This window comes from Lytechinus variegatus, chromosome 3 (genome assembly GCF_018143015.1).
Source record: "Lytechinus variegatus isolate NC3 chromosome 3, Lvar_3.0, whole genome shotgun sequence".
Classification (NCBI taxonomy): Eukaryota; Metazoa; Echinodermata; class Echinoidea; order Temnopleuroida; family Toxopneustidae; genus Lytechinus; species Lytechinus variegatus.
The window spans coordinates 36,528,211-36,541,527 of NC_054742.1; the positions used below are offsets into that span (position 1 = coordinate 36,528,211).

The 13,317-nt window shown below is 37.4% G+C and overlaps 1 protein-coding gene across 1 annotated transcript in view; it reads left to right on the top strand.

The window, feature by feature from the left end:
* LOC121410901 (general transcription factor 3C polypeptide 1-like) overlaps positions 1 to 13,317 on the top strand; it is a 70,631-nt gene that overhangs the window by 54,699 nt on the left and 2,615 nt on the right. The window contains exons 27-33 of the mRNA XM_041603279.1: positions 160 to 263; positions 4,568 to 4,742; positions 6,226 to 6,357; positions 7,768 to 7,933; positions 8,422 to 8,504; positions 9,115 to 10,358; positions 12,666 to 12,828. Of these exons, the coding sequence (XP_041459213.1) occupies positions 160 to 263; positions 4,568 to 4,742; positions 6,226 to 6,357; positions 7,768 to 7,933; positions 8,422 to 8,504; positions 9,115 to 10,358; positions 12,666 to 12,828 (2,067 nt within the window). The remainder of the gene's footprint in view (positions 1 to 159; positions 264 to 4,567; positions 4,743 to 6,225; positions 6,358 to 7,767; positions 7,934 to 8,421; positions 8,505 to 9,114; positions 10,359 to 12,665; positions 12,829 to 13,317) is intronic.

Here is a 13,317-nt window from a genome sequence, read left to right on the forward strand (position 1 = left end):
TTGCCTTTTAGTTTTCTTCTTTATTACTCCATTATCAACCAGTCCTTATCAGTACTGACTATTTTTTATTTAACTTCTTAGGCCTCCTCCATGTTGCCCTTGAATTCATATATTAAATTAATTGGATCTGTGTATAATTCTTGAACCTTTGACCTGCAGGAGATCATGTCAAAGTTCATGTCGGGGGATAAAACCTTTGGTAATGAGGCTGCACGACGCAAAGAATTCAGAGACCTCTGTATGGTACTTAGCAAGAAGTTTGAGTGAGTCAACATCTTATTTTCAATACCGTACTTAATTATTGAGTGGTTTTTCTTAAAGAGCTCAAATTTCATGCAATATTGATATATTTTTTAACTGTTTATTCCCTTAACCCTAAAAGGACTGGGGTGGTATTCTGAGGTCATTTTATCTTTAAAATATTTTATTTTATCTCTTAAAATGAAATTGGTATTCTGAGATGAGATTTTATCTCTCAGATAAAATTTTAGATTTTATCTTGCGTATCTACAGATGATACGCAACAACAATGCCTGCGTACACATACCCATCGCGTATCTGGCCATTGCAACGCAGATGATGTGCTTGCGCCCATGTTACTTTGAAGAAAAAATAAAATAAACTTAAAAGAGGGTAGAGGCTATTTTATCTCTGCGACGTTGATTTCACCAATATTTCTAGGAGAAGTAACCCCAAATGGTGACATGAAAATGAAGAAAAATTATATATTTATTGAGAATAACACCTTTACGTTGTTCCTGTACAATCAGAGAGTATTTCATAAGACTTTTCTTGACTAATATTGTCTTGTCTTGTCTTGGGTTAAGTCGGCATATGCAGACTTGCTGTACTCCGCCAACTTTATTGATGTGTGAGACCACCAAGTAAGCAGGTCACTTGCTGGGTTTTTGAGAGAGTTTGGATTTAAAAGAGTCCAATGAGGTTATCAATGTTGTGTCGATGTTTAACTCATTCCAATCCTTCGTAGTTCGAGGAAAGAAGCTGTATTTATGAGCATCCCTTTTGATTAGCAGACGCTGGAACTTGATACTATTTCCTCTGGTCTGCCGGGTGGTTTGCTGGATGAAGTTTTTGGGGTTGATGGCAACAAGACCTTTGATTATTTGGAACATTAGGCTCAAGTCTACTGTATTTCCGTCTGTCTTCCAATGAGTCCCATTCTAAGGCCCGTAACATGGTAGTGACACTACTGGTTCGTCTGTAGTTCCCCGTGCAGAAACGAGCTGCCTTTCTCTGGATGGCTTCTATCTTCTGGGTATCCTTCTTGTAATGGGGATCCCATGCAGGGGAGGCATATTCCAGGATTGGTCTCACCAACGTTTGGTAGGAAAGTTGTTTTATTTCCTTGGGAGCAGACCAAAAGTTCCTTCTCAGGAAACCGAGTACTCTGGAAGCTTTGGAGCAGACTTTGTTGATCTGGGCGTCCCAGCGCATCCTGTTATCCACTTCAACACCAAGGTAAGAGCATGTAGACACTTCCTGTAGTTTTTGGCCACAGAAGGTGTAATCTCTTTCTGTAGGAATCTGTATTGCCTTGGATGGTATTTTCATGATGACACATTTGGCTGGATTGAAGGACATGGCCCATTTATTCTGCCACTCTTCTAGTTTTGACAGATCGTCTTGGAGGATTTGAAAGTCATTAGAATTTGTGCCAGAAGTGTAAATGACACAATCATCGGCGAACAGCCTTGTCGTTGACAGGAGGCCATCAGGTAGATCATTGATGTACATAAGAAAATCTAGTGGGCCGGTTACTGTGCCCTGGGGCACTCCTGAGAGCACTGGCAACTCCTCGGAGGGAGATCCATTGACCAAGACTGTTTGGGAGCGTCCTGTGAGGAATTGTCTTTCCCACTTTAGGAGCGATCCAGTAATGCCATATGATTGTAGTTTTCTCAGTAGTCGTTCATGTGGTACCTTATCGAACGCTTTGGCAAAATCTAGGAAAGCTACATGTACAGACTTTCCTTTCTCGAGAGCATTTGTTATGTCATGGATAGTAAGTACTAACTGGGTGGTAGTAGAACGTTTTGCTCTAAAACCATGTTGGTTGTCAACCAAGATTTCATGCATTTCCAAATGCTTCATAATATGAGAGTGTACAATGTACACATCATGTCTTTGAAATGATGCTTGAAAAGATGGGATAAAGACTTCGAAAAAAGATGAGAGTATTGTCCTTTTTGTTAAAAAGAAATCTCTGTAAAGACGCGCAAGCGTATAGTGCAAGCGTATTTGAAGTCAATAAATTGACGCAATCTCACCCCTTTGCCACACCTCCTGGTGGAATGGATTTTAATTGGTTGAGTGATATGAGAGAGCTATAAAAGCGCCTTTCTAATTGGATATTGATTAAAAAATAGGTGTGTCTTACAGAGATAAAATGAAGATAAAATGGTTCTCAGAATACCAATTCGGAGAGATTTTAAGGGTATTTTATCTCACTGATTTTAACGGAGATAAAATATTTTATTTTATCTGAGATAAAATGGATCTCAGAATACCACCCCTGGGCTATTTGAGATGTATTGAGGACAGGGGGCATGATGGCCGCCCCCTTTGATCTCAGTCGCTGTTCGCGCGATCACGCCAAAATTTGGCACGCACATTCCTTACCACATAAACTACAAGATAGTATTTTTTAAATTCTGAAAATAATTATTTTTTATTTGTTATGAATAAAATATGCAAAGTTGTTCATGAAAGACATTATTTGCATATTTAACATCAAAATTTCACTTCAAGTTTTATTCTTTTTTTGCAGATCTCATCTCTGTAAATTAATTTAAAGGTTTCCAAAAAGAAAAATTGCAGAAGCCAATTTTTCCTTGTTTTTCTTTAGAATTTCTTATGTATTTACTTGTTTTTTCATCTTTTGTTTTTCATTGTTTTTTTCAATGGAAATTATTACAGACCATTTAACAACTAAATTAACCCTACCTAGGCCGGGGTATTTTGGGAGTTCATATGCCCCCCCCCCTTGAGATCTCGGTCGACCTAACGATCGCGCCGAAAATTGGCACACGGGTTGCCTGGGACATAATCTACAAAATTGTAAAGTAATTCATTTCATGCGAATCGCTATTAAATGATTATGCTAATTTATGCGTAATTAGTATGCGAAATCATACTTTTTCCTCTAACTCCCTAAATAAAGCTCCAAATGTATCAATTTTTGGTATAGAAACTCTTTGTGGTGTTCTTAGCTAGTGTACATGAAAAAAATTGTGATATCAAATCATTTTCCTATGTATTGTTTTTTGCAATTTCTTATGTATTTCTTAGTTTTTTTGACCTTTAGTTTTTCATTGTTTTTTCAATGAAATTTGTTGGGGACTCTTCTGAGATCATAAAAAGCATAAAATAAATACTGTTAGACCAGGAAAACTAAAAATATTCATACATTCATGGTTTTTGGTTGAAAACACAATTTGCATTGACCTTGTACACAAAACCATGTTTTTGAGCAATTTTTGGTCTGACATGCACTTACATAATGTTGCGTAATTTCAGAACCACGTACCCGGGTGACGCAAAATTGGTCTTAAAAGTTGCACAAGACTTAAAGTAAAAAGTCAGCGAGTGGCGCGGTCAAAAAATATCGCGCAATTTGTTGAGGGGGGCGGCTCGGAGGCCCCCCCCCGGCCTAGATAGGGTTAAACCCTAAATTAATTAAGCAGACCAATTAGAACGAAAAATAATCACCTTTTTATGAATTTCATCTCCCATAGACTTTGTAAATAAAGTAGAAAAATTAGACATTTTCGGCATGACATTGTCTCATAAAAAGTCATGTGACGTAGCGATGCTATACCCCTATGTTGAAAATTTGGTCTTAAAAGTTCCGCGAGACTTCAAAGAAAAAAGTCATAAAATTCTTAGGCGCCATCTTTTTGTGTTTCGGAAATATCGTGTGAAGCGTTGAGGGGGGCCAACATGTCCCCCCCCCCCCCCCCCGTCCATTTAGGGTTAAAATGTTCACTTGATATTTGCTTTCGTATTCATAAAACCATTAAGAGTCACTCTGGCATAAAATTTGATTAAACTGAATTAATTGAGTGACTGGATACAAACAATAATACTAATATTTTGATCAAAATTGTCTGAAAAATAATGAGTTCTTTAAATTTTGAAGTTACACATTACTTCTTATAAACGCTTTAATATATGCATGTCATGAATTTCAAACGAGTAAATCAAATGAATCCGGCTCCCCTATAATTCCTGTAAGAATGTGTAAAAATATGTAAGACCGATTGACTCATTAAGATTGTGAGATCACCATTATTCTTACTCATTTTGTTGCTTCGGAGTTATTTTTATACATATGAGATCAAACTCAAATATTTAAGTGAGAATGGAAGTTGATGTTTAATTTGAGTCAGTGACAACTTTTGTAATAGAAAAGGGCCCCGGATAATGATGCATGCATTTGTTGTCTACGCTAGTGTACTATTGTCTCATTTTCAACAGATCAAGATAGTAATGAGCTTTTTTAAGACAGTTCAGTCCAGTTATGAAAAAAATTCTATCCTTTATACAGGTCCCAAAGTAAGGATACCATTTTAGCAATACCTTCAACTTTGGAGGAGCTCTATCTGAACTATGATTTGATAAACAGCAACATTCCTGTTGCCATGACAATGAAAGAGATTGAATCCATGGATGTCAAGTCAGAAGAAGATATCACACACCATCTCCTTTTAACAGTTGTACTAGTAAGTCATAAAAATGGAATTGCATCATTCAGTAGTTAGTGGATTTGTTTCTTTCAAGATATAATTTCCCAAGCAAGTTCTAAAAAGAATTATAAGGTTTTGGTAAAAATTGCGAGGATTTCAATTTTTTTTAATTGTTATATCTTGAAAATTACATAATTTGTATTGTTTATGCATGTCTGTCCATTTGACCTTGAAGTTGTGTAGAAAATATATACGTTCTGTATATCTGTGCATCTAAATATGTTTCAGAAATTCAAAAGCCATATCATTCCTCGACTCATACCAGCATAGATATTACTCTTAGACCTGTACATGTACTTGTCATTCATTCAAGTACATACAACATTTTTTTGAATCTTTTATTTGTACATTTATCTATAGATGTATCTAAATAAAGAATGTTGACAAGTATTAGTCCATTCACATTACGCTCACAAAAAAATATTTTTAAAATTGTGCATTTTTTTTTACTCAACTTGAACCTTGAAGGAATAATCCCTTAAGCAGCTCTTCCTAGCTAAACTGGGATTGGATGTGCTGTGACAGAAGGTGATGGTGCAATTTTGTTGGAATTCTATTTACAATAAAATTGGTGAAGTGCAAGTAAAAATAATGCTCCTAGTGCTTCCAGCATTCTGGAACCTACAGGAGGCTTTAACCCTCTGATGACAGGAAGGGCAGCCCCCCCCCCCCCCGGAAGACAGGAACTGATGGGGCAGTAACTGCTTTAGCTGGTAGGTGGTTCCAGATACGAATGGTACAGGGATAATATGAAAATTTGTATGCATCAGTCGTTGCTTGTGGTACAGAGAGTTTTAGCATATGATCTCTTCTACTGATGTATGGAGCCTTGGTTATGAAGTGTGGAAGCTGGATATTCACAAGCTGGTGGTATATTTGATAGAGCATGGTGCTTTGTGCAAGGAGACGACGTGTTTGCAGCTGGTCCCATCCCAAATTTGAGTCAAGTCCTGAGGCTGATGTAGATTTTCTATAGTCGCAGGTGACAAAGCGAGCAGCTGTTTTCTGTACCCTTTCCAGGCTTGCAGCCGTAGTAGAGGTGTGGGGATTCCAGGCTTCAGCACCATACTCAAGCTGCGGTCGAACCAAGGCCATATACGCATTTGATTTGGCCTTTTCAGAACAAGGTGAGAGAGTTCTTCTCAGCAACCCAAGGGTTTTGCTGGCCTTGTTCGCAATAAGTTGACAGTGCGTGTTCCATCGGAGGTCTTTGGAGATGGTGACTCCGAGGTATTTGTATTGGTCGACCTTTGCTATTACCTCATTGGAAAGCCTGTAGCTGTGTTGTATGGGAGCTCGCTTCCTAGTGATGGTAAGGGAAGCACACTTCTTAACATTAAAGACAAAGCGGAGTTTGCTAGTTTGCTAGTTTGAGCTTGCCAATCGTTTTGTTGACACATAATAAAAATGCATATGTATATGTACCCTCACTTGCAAATGATTTAATTTCATTTTATAGATATCACTGCTATCACATCACTTCAGACAAGGAGAGATGAAACAGATCTACTATGCTTTGAAGCAATATGATACAAAGCAACTACAGAGGGCGCTAGATACCCTCAAAAGCCATGGCTTTACGGGAAGGAATGTAAGTATTGCTTTTGTATCAAATGTTTCTTATAATAATGCCTACTTATACTACAGCTAACTAGCTTTAAAAAGAATAGTTAAATTGTTGGGGAATAAAAAAAAGAAATAAGATATTTTTTTCTCTGACAGCACCACAAGGGTAACACACGCAAGTGCTGTGTGAAGTCTACCAGGCGGTTTTCGAACCTATGACCTCTGGATTACTAGACCAGTGTCATAACCACTAGACCACCGTAGTGTCCTTAGAGATCTGGGTTCAAGCTATTTCATATATTAGATATCAAAACAAAGGAATAATTAATTGTGAAATCAATCTCAAAATCTTAACCAAGGTTAAGTTTTTGAAATGTTGGAATAACTTGGAAAGTTTGTGGATCTAGTTCATGAAACTTGGACATAAGGGTAATGGTGTATCACTAAACATCCTCCTTGAGATTCGGGTCAGGTCTTACAACCAAGGTGAAAGGTCTTTGACCATGTGACTATGTTGGGGGTATTTGTGAAATTGCCATGATAACTTTGAAACTTTATGGATCTTGTTCATGAAAGTTGGACATAGGAGCAATCAATTATAATTGTACACCCTTTGTGAGTTTTACATCACATAACCAAGGTCAAAGGTCATTCAGTGTCAAATAACAGTGGCCATGTTGGGGGTATTTGTTGAATTGCCATCATAATTTTTGACAGTTTATGTATCTAGTTCTTGAAATTCTAGTTCTTGAAATTCTAATTCTTGAGTTATCAAGTATGATTGAACATTCTGTGTGAGTTCCAGTTCACATGATCAAGGTGAGGGTCAGGGAATATAATATTTTATTATCATATGAATGGTGTTTCTAGTGAATAATTATTCAGGTGTTGTTTTTGTACAACGCCTACTTAGCTTGTTGTACGCGATCAAATGGGAGGCTGAATGTCACACATTCGTACCGTTCCACACAAGACGTACCATCCAAAATGTACCATTGCACGGTTTTAGGAGGTGACGTCACGATGCGATTTCATTGAATAAGGTGACAATGCGCGTACAGCCCGCTGGCTAAATGCGCAATGCTGTCCAAGATCATGTGGGCCCAGCTTGTGGGATTTTGCTTTTCGCTTTCAATATTTTGCTCCCTTTTCATAGATTACTGGAGGGAAAAACTCTTGTTTTATTCATATTTTCGCTAGATTCCGAGGCGTTGTACAACACAAATAGCGAATATTCTTATTCGTGCAATGGTGCGAGATTTCGCATTCGGTGAAAGAAACGCTCTATTCAACTCGGCTAATTCGGCTAATGCCTCGTTGAATAGAGCATCTTTCTTTTACCTCATGCGAAATCTTGCACCATCGCACTCATGCCTATTCGCTATTTGTATATTAAAGTCAGCATCTGCATTCATTATGTTTGTTTTTCTTACAGCGTGGTATGCAGGATGTGTCGAGTCCCCAACGAGCCTTGCATGCAATGCCTATGTCCTTCCAGTTCACCAAGACATTCTTCAATCTTTTCAAAGTGCCTAGTATTCCTGAAAAGATCTTGGATGAAACAAGTATGGCTCTTGATGACATTGTTGCATGGAAACGAGGTAATTCTTTCATTGTCATTGGTTATAGAGTAATCATGATGGGTACATGAAGTTAAGCCTAGAGATTATTTACTGATAAAACAAAGTCAATCTTTCTTATTTGGGAGTTCAGCCTTAAGATTGGTGCGTAATAATACAAAGTAATTTTTTTATTGGGGAGTTCAGCCTTAAGATTGGTGCGTAATAATACAAAGTAATTTTTTTATTGGGGAGTTCAGCCTTGAGATTGTTGCCTGATAAAACAAAGTAAATCTTTCATAATGGGGAGTTATACCTAAAAATTTGTGTTACATGTTGTCTACTTTATGCTTGCAATAGTATTTGATAGACACCATGTAAATGTGCACATGTATCCTTTCCTTCACTTGTACATCATTTCATTTCAATTGATAGATATAAAATTTATTGGTGATATGCTATATGATATTTTTTTTTACTCAGTTTTGAGTCAATTTAAAATAGAATGTTATCTTCTTTCCCAATCTCAGATGAATGTTCTGCACCTACTCTGGCACTAGATAAAATGAAGGGAAACAGATCTAGTTTGCTATGTATTCCAGCTCTGGAACTGGTGAGTTAAATATTTTAATTGCTTCATTCACATGGTCGAAATCATGGTACTAATTTGGGGTCTGATGTTCAAAAACTTAGAACCAAAAAATGAAATGCCTTTAAAAGTCTCTATGAATTATTAAAGACTCAAGGTAATACAAAACTGTGGTGGCAATTTTTTTTCATGTGTAGGCTACTTATCACATGAAACATAGAGGATCCAGAATCCCTTTCCACCCCCCTCCCCTTAGGGTTAAAATGTTTTGCTATGTAATCATGTACCAAAAACAGAAATGCATGTATGTGAACAACTGTCCTTTCCAGTCAGCCTATTTAGTTAGATAGTAGTCTTCCTGAATATGAAAAGGAATTGAAAAGTTTTGATTGTTATTTGCTTTTTTTGCAACAGGGATATGTTTTGAATACATACTTGAGAGTGATTAAAAATGAGGGAAGGGTTTTAGTAACCATGTCTGAATCAACACATGGCTTGAAAAACAGCATGAACAAATGTGATTTCTTTTTATTTTTAATTAAAGATACTTCTTCAGCTATTGTTTAAAAGAATATGTTTATGATCTCTTAAGCCTTACAACCTGTTAAAAAAAGACTCATTATTTTTCATTCAGGCATATGACTCAGTGGACATTCCGAAGGAAATTATATCATTAGACCTGAGTGCTAGCGAGAGAGCACATCTACAGAAGAGACATGAAGAAGAAATGTTGTTGGCCATTGAAGAGGGTGACTTTGAGGAGGAGGATGATGACAGTATTTCAGGGAAATCAAGAGAAGGGAAGCGAAAGGCATCAGAAATCAGTGAGAATGTAGCTCCAAGGAAGCTGAGGAGGCACCTTGTGGCAACTGCTGGACGGAAGAAGGTAGCATTTGTCAGAACAGCACATGAAGAATGGAGTCAGAAAGTGGCCGACAAACAGCAGACGTCAGAACAAGGGAATAAGAAGGTTGCAATGAAGTCACTGATTCCTCGATTATTGGGTGATGTGAAGAAGGAGATGAACAGTGTGGATGCGAGTAGTGTCAAACCCACTATGCCATCTCGAGCAGCTGTTGCTCTTGATGCAGCATCAGCAGCTAGACGATCTCTTGCCTTGGACCATGATTACTTCATGCCTAAAGTAGCACAAACTCCAGAGACGTGCCAAGATGAAATCAATCCTGAAGACTCCTCTCAGGAGACTCCAAGAGAAGAATTACCTTCAGATGATTCCAAGCAGGTCGATGACACAGCTTCTGTGAACTCAGCTTCAACTGACGGAACACCCAGGGCTACAAAATCTAGTTCTTTCTTTAATTGGTTGACCATGAGAGGGTTTCTGACCCAGGATTACACCAAGAAGCCTCAAAATATCCACGAGGACATCATTGTCCGTAGATGTAGTGTTTTCATGACACCGACCCCAAGTCTTATCAGTATTCTAGACAGGTTTCATGTGCCTTCTAGACAAGAACATAATGATCAAGATAAAGTGCGTAGCATAAAGGACACTTCCCATCAAAGAACTGGCAGTTCGCAACCTAGCATTTCTTCAAGTGAAGAAAACAGCATGGACATTGAAAGGACAGGTGATGATGGTAATCAACAAACCCCTATCCAATCCAGGAATGGCACCAATGGAGGGGATCTAGTTCCAAGGGAAAAGTCCATGAGCCCCTCAAGGCATTCAGAAAGCAAGGCTAGAACTAGTAAAAGTACAACATCACAATATGTGCAGACCCTTGGTGAATTGATTCACCAGCCCTGTGGACCAGTTGTGGCATTTCTTGGTCCTCACACTAGCAGTGATTTCAAACCAAGCTTCAGGTACACCATGAACAACCCTCGTAGGAGTCTGGAAGACGTTTGCAAAGGGTGAGTTATTGACATTATTACAGATATTAATGGTCAATTCCTGATTGGTCTTCACCCATTCAGTCAACTTTGATTTATTTTCTCATCCCACATGGTATAACCCTAGATCGTCTCCAACCTGTTTGTCTACTAACCATTTGGTCTCATTGCTATGTAGTCTATGTACTACTTTGTCTTATTTCAACTTGGTCTAACACCACTTAATCTGTGTGGTTAAAATGAACTGTTTGATTTTCAATTTTTTTTTATATTTTTTTATTTCTTAAGTAGAAAAAGTGTAAAATTCAACCAATTTCCTTGAGACTATATGATAATTCAACTGACTGGGTATTAGATCAATTGTTGTGTAGACCAAACAGCATGTAGACCAAATTAATAGTAGACCAAATAACGTCAACCCATGTGGTATTAGACCATCTTAGAAGTAGATCTGATTGTACACAGATTGAATACAACCATGATTGAACAGCAAAGATACAGTTATCTTCCATCCATCTCAAAGTATAGTGTAGGAAATATGAAACCAACAGAAGAGGAAATAGATTACATACACATATGCTTGTTTATAAATTTGTTTGAGAAGGCATGTGGGCTATGTGCTGTTTTTTTGCCCTAAATAGATATTAGTGGTGGTTAATATTTGTTTACACAATTGATTTTCAGATGTCAATCATGACACTTTGGATATTTCCTTTAATCTGAATATTACACTTGAGTCCATGAGTTTAAAACTTGCAAACTTTGTTTATGACAAATGACAGAAATCATACTATTTCTTGTTGTATTTTGGATTGTTGAGACATATTATTTGTAAATGCCCCATTATCATGCATCTGAATGTATTAAATTGTACAAAAACTGACAATGGGTAAACACACTAATACACACACACACGTATGTGAATTGGTTAGTTTTTGTCTCACCTGCATAACAGAGTGAGACTATAGAGTATAGGGCCGCTTTTGCGGCGGCGGCGTCAACATCAAATCTTAACCTGAGGTTAAGTTTTTGAAATGACATCATAACTTAGAAAGTATATGGACCTAGTTCATGAAACTTAGCCATAAGGTAATCAAGTATTACTGAACATCCTATCAGAGTGTCATGTCACATGACCAAGGTCAAAGGTCATTTAGGGTCAATGAACTTAGACCATGTTGGGGGAATCAACATCAAAATCTTATCCTGAGGTTAAGTTTTTGAAATGTCATCATAACTTAGAAAATATATGGACCTAGTTCATTAAACTTGGACATAAGGTCAATCATGTATCATCATACATCCTGCATGAGTTTCATGTCACATGACCAAGGTCAAAGGTCATTTAGGGTCAATGAACTCTGTTGAATTACAATCAAAACTTTAAAAGTTTTTGGATCTGATTCATGAAACTTGGACATAATAGTAATCAAGTATCACTGAACATCCTGTGCAAGTTTCAGGTCACATGATCAAGGTCAAAGGTCATTTAGGGTCAATGAACTTTGGCCGAATTGGGGGTATTTGTTGAATTACCATCATAACTTTGTTAGTATGTTGGTCTAGTTCATGAAACTTGGACATAAGAGTAATCAAGTATCACTGAACCTCCTGTGTGCATTTTAGGTCACATAACCAAAGTCAGAGGTCAATGAACTTTTGGCATAATGGGGGTATCTGTTGAATTACCATCATAACTTTGCAAGTTTATTGATCTGACTTTTGAAACTTGGACATAAGAGTAATCAAGTATCACTGAATATCCTGTGCAAGTTTCAGGTCACATGATCAAGGTCAAAGGTCATGTGAGGTCAATGAATTTTGGCCACATTGGGGGTATTTGTTAAATTACCATCCTATCTCTGTATTAAGTGTATTGGTCTAGTTCATAAAACGTGGAAATAAGAGTAACCAAGTATCACTGAACATCTTGTGCGAGTTATAGTAGTTTTCAAAGTCAGCAATGCTGCTATGTTGAATCGCGTGATGCAGGTGAGACAGCCAGAGGCATTCCACTTGTCTTGAATCCATTGGTACAATCTTCAATGGTAGTGATGGAAGTTAACACATACATGTAGTAGACATTTATGAAGGGCTTTGAATTTGAGGTAGGCGATCAGAGGAAGAGACAACTAATTAATTCTTGGAAGTAGCAAGTGAAGAAGTGCAGAATGGCCTTCCTCTGGTTTTAGGATGGAGAATGCATTGAGTAAGGGTAAATATTGATTATTGTGAGTGCGAGGCAAATCTGGTTACCTATTCATGGGGAGGATATTTGATTTAAAACTCTGGACTCACTTATTTGTCTTTTGTTATATTTTCATCCAGACATGAAGACCATTCACATATGTTGACTATCTACCAACTTGTTAAGGCAGCAGGATCATTAGGTCTTACCTATCCCCGGCTTCTTCATGCCATCCATCCGAATACACACCATGCAAGGAACAGAGTATTCAGCTGTTTGAGGATCTTGCTTCAAGAACAGTTAGTAAGTACTTGGCTTTGACTTGATATGTTTATGGTTATGATGCACATGATGCTCAAGTCTTATGCCAGCAATCAATATGAATTACAATTAAGGCAGGTCTATAGTATTCAAACTCACAATTGAAACATTCTTGTGAAATGTAAATGTAAATGATTGATGCAAATTTAGCTTCTTGCATTTTTGCCATGGTCTCTTGTTTAATTTTTATTCATTGTCAAAGCCACAATGGAAGATGACCTGATTGAATTTTAGGGCTTTCAGATCAAGGGTCTCAGAGATCATATACCTGAAAATAATTAGTTCTTGTGATCTGTATGATTTATTCCTTGAAAACTTTAGCACCTTTATGACAGGGTAATAATAGTGATAATAATAATAGCTGGATTTATATAGCGCTTTTTGCCTGAGGACACAAAATGCTTGCTATTATTAACCTGGCTTTAGGCGCAGTAGAGTATAGGCCTATACAAACTGCACTATATATATATC